The sequence below is a fragment of the Dipodomys ordii genome, unplaced genomic scaffold (genome assembly GCF_000151885.1).
Source record: "Dipodomys ordii isolate 6190 unplaced genomic scaffold, Dord_2.0 Scaffold21, whole genome shotgun sequence".
Taxonomy (NCBI): domain Eukaryota; kingdom Metazoa; phylum Chordata; class Mammalia; order Rodentia; family Heteromyidae; genus Dipodomys; species Dipodomys ordii.
In genome coordinates, this window is record NW_012267237.1 from 2,411,678 (window position 1) to 2,414,679 (window position 3,002).

Sequence of the window (3,002 nt, forward strand, 5' to 3'; positions counted from 1 at the left end):
GAGCAGGGCTCCCCCACCCCTTTCCGACCCGCGGGCCCCGCTCGCTTGGCCTCGGCGGCTTTTTTTTTTTTTTTGTAAAAAAACAGCCACCACACAAACCCCAAAGCGGAGCCTGGAAGAGTCGGTTTTCTGTCTTTGGCAGAATCGGGATAGTTGCGTCGGAGTGTGCCGGAGGGGATTCTTTAAAGCCTGGAAGGATCCGTGCAAGTAGCCCCGGCCGTGGACGCCCGGCGGAGCGGAGGGGCTCTCCACGGGGCGTGTGACGGTCTGGGGTTCAGAACGTCCCGCGGCGCTGACACCGGCGTCGGGGACGCGGCGCAACTGCACTTTTGTAACTTGCCCAAGTTTTCGTTCGCGGTGACCCCGAAAGAGAAGCGCTTCTCTGCCCGGATGGCATCATGGTGGATTCGGGGAAACCTGCGTCCCCGGGCTGCACACTCCCGCCGTCGGGTGCCGGCCTCGGCGGCTGTCAGAGGGAGGGACGGGGGCTGCAGACTTCCTTCTCCGCGCGGGCCCCGGCCTGTCCGCCGGTCCAAACCATCCATTTCCCGCGCGCCGACTGCCATGTCGGGGCGTGAACTTCGGGCTGTTGGTGAATTGCGGGGGAAGGGGGGCGCCGGGACGGGGTGCAGCCCCGGGGTGCAGCCAGCGCCCCCCTAAGCCCCGGGCGCCCGGCTGGAGCGCGCCATTCTGGGGCTTCCGAATGCTCGCGGCCCGGGAAGAGGCCGGGCCTCTCCCCGACGCTTCTCAGACTGCGCCGCCGGAGGAGAGAGGCAGGCCGGTCCCCGTCACTTTTTTTTCTTCTAGTTTTGCCAGAAAGCCAGTTTCTCTGGAACCCCGCCTCAGCTGCCTTCCAGGGCACTGACTACCCAGAAAGATCGGTTCCCATTTTGTTCTGGCCCCGGAATGCCCGAGAGGAGAGACTGATAAGGAGTCCCTTCCAAAGGAATTCCCCGCAGACACAAAGCTGGAATGTCTTCTTTACAGTCGCAACAACAAAACAATCTTAATAATAATTTGAAAAGCGCCGAGTACGTTTTGCAAAGAGAAGTAAAAACGAATTCTGGTCACGGGGACTTCTGTGCGGCCTCCCTCACCCGACTAAGCAGTCGGGGACGTGGGGCACTTACAACTTTCCCAGAGTTCCGAGCCCCCACTGCGAACTCAACAACACAATTCTTGTTAAGTGGAGGACGGGTTTTTCACAGAAATTTTGAATGCAGATGTTAGCCATTTGGAATGCCGAATTTGTGTTTGTGGGGGAGGGAGAGAGATCAGCACACGATGAGGTGGGGAAGGTGATCTTTAAAAAAAATATTCTAAGGCTATATTGAAAAATATTTTTAACTGAAGGGAAAATGTAAAAACTTTTTTTTCCCTAAGCTGTTTGTGCCCCCCTCCCCCAGGTCTCCTGCCAATTCTTGGAAAGTAAAACTAAATTCAAAACTCCATTCTAGGCCTAAGTTTCCAAGCCTTGACTGGGTATTTGGAAGTCAAAAGATAAAATTGTAAGCGAGCGTCTGTCTGGGCAATTTATGGTAATAATGAGGCCTAATGAGGTTGTTAGAAAGATAAAATGTTATTTACCAAAAAACCTGATGGGATAATTTGACTTGCTGTGTTTTACTACTGATGATAAAAAGAATATTGATTGCAAATAAATCATCGCCTCTAAATGCCTGCAAACAGTTTGTGTTTGCTCTCTCCAGATCAAAGTCAAACTTAAAGAGATAAGGAGAAGAGAGAGGCCCAGGAAACTGAACCAGTTTCCCCCCTTGCAGCCAGCCGCTTGGAGGCCTGGTGTTAATATTTTACCGGATAAGCCCTTTTGTATTTTAAAAAAACAAACGGTGTTTTTGTTGTTATTGGTGGTGATGGCCAGGATTAAAATTTTAAATTACCTGTCACCATTACAGACCTTGGAGTGTGGGCAAACCATTCTTTGCAGATTGATTTGGAAGAATTCGTTCCTTTTAAATTGCTGGTGGAATTAGATCCTCAGAAAGCAGGCTGGTTTATTTTGGTTGACCCCCTTCTGGGCGGAAGGGGTGGAGTGCCTGCGTTCTGGGTTCTGCTTGTTTGGAAAACTGTGTCTTCAGCCCGGTCCAGAGGTTTTTCCCTCTAACTATCCTGAGACAAACGTGGAAATCGGCTCGTGTGAGCTCTAGCGGTGCGGTCGCAGGGGCTTAGGGAGATGGCGTGGGAGTGGAGAAGCACAGATTCCGTGCCTTCTTGCAAAAGGCCTGCTTCTAGAAGTTTCTCTACAGTGAACCGAACTGATTTCCGCAATGGGTGGAAGCCGGTCCCGGGCTCACTTTGGCTCTGACAGCCCCTCTCCCTGTACTAGGGGGTCCTCTGGGTTGGGGTCGTGTCGGCCCAGCAGAAGCCTGGGGGTGTCCGGTGAGCGGGTGCCAGGGAGGCTCTGGAGCCCGCGGGAGCATCTCCCCCTTCCCCCCTCTCCAAGTTTGCCGAACTCATTCTCGCTCTCTTTCTCTCTTTGCTTCCTCCTCCTTCCCTCGCGCTCCGCGGCCTCTCAGGGCTCGCAATATGAACTGAAGGATAACCCCGGGGCGCACCCGGCCACCTTCGCGGCCCACACGGCGCCGGCCTATTACCCCTACGGCCAGTTCCAATATGGGGACCCTGGGCGACCCAAGAACGCCACACGCGAGAGCACCAGCACACTGAAGGCCTGGCTCAACGAGCATCGCAAGAACCCCTACCCCACCAAGGGCGAGAAGATCATGCTGGCCATCATCACCAAGATGACCCTCACGCAGGTCTCCACCTGGTTCGCCAACGCGCGCCGGCGCCTCAAGAAGGAGAACAAGGTGACCTGGGGTGCGCGCAGCAAGGACCCGGAGGACGGCGCCCTCTTCGGCAGCGACACGGAAGGCGACCCCGAAAAGGCCGAGGACGACGAGGAGATCGACCTGGAGAGCATCGACATCGACAAGATCGACGAGCACGACGGCGACCAGAGCAACGAGGACGAGGAGGAC

The 3,002-nt window shown here is 55.2% G+C and overlaps 1 protein-coding gene across 1 annotated transcript; it reads left to right on the forward strand.

Annotated features, from left to right (window-relative positions):
- Nucleotides 1-2,288: 2,288 nt before the first annotated feature.
- Irx1 (iroquois homeobox 1) lies at nt 2,289-3,002 on the forward strand (the record flags this gene model as incomplete). Its single annotated transcript, XM_013013834.1, has 1 exon — nt 2,289-3,002. A coding segment is annotated over exon 1 (714 nt), but the record flags the coding sequence as incomplete, so codon positions are not given.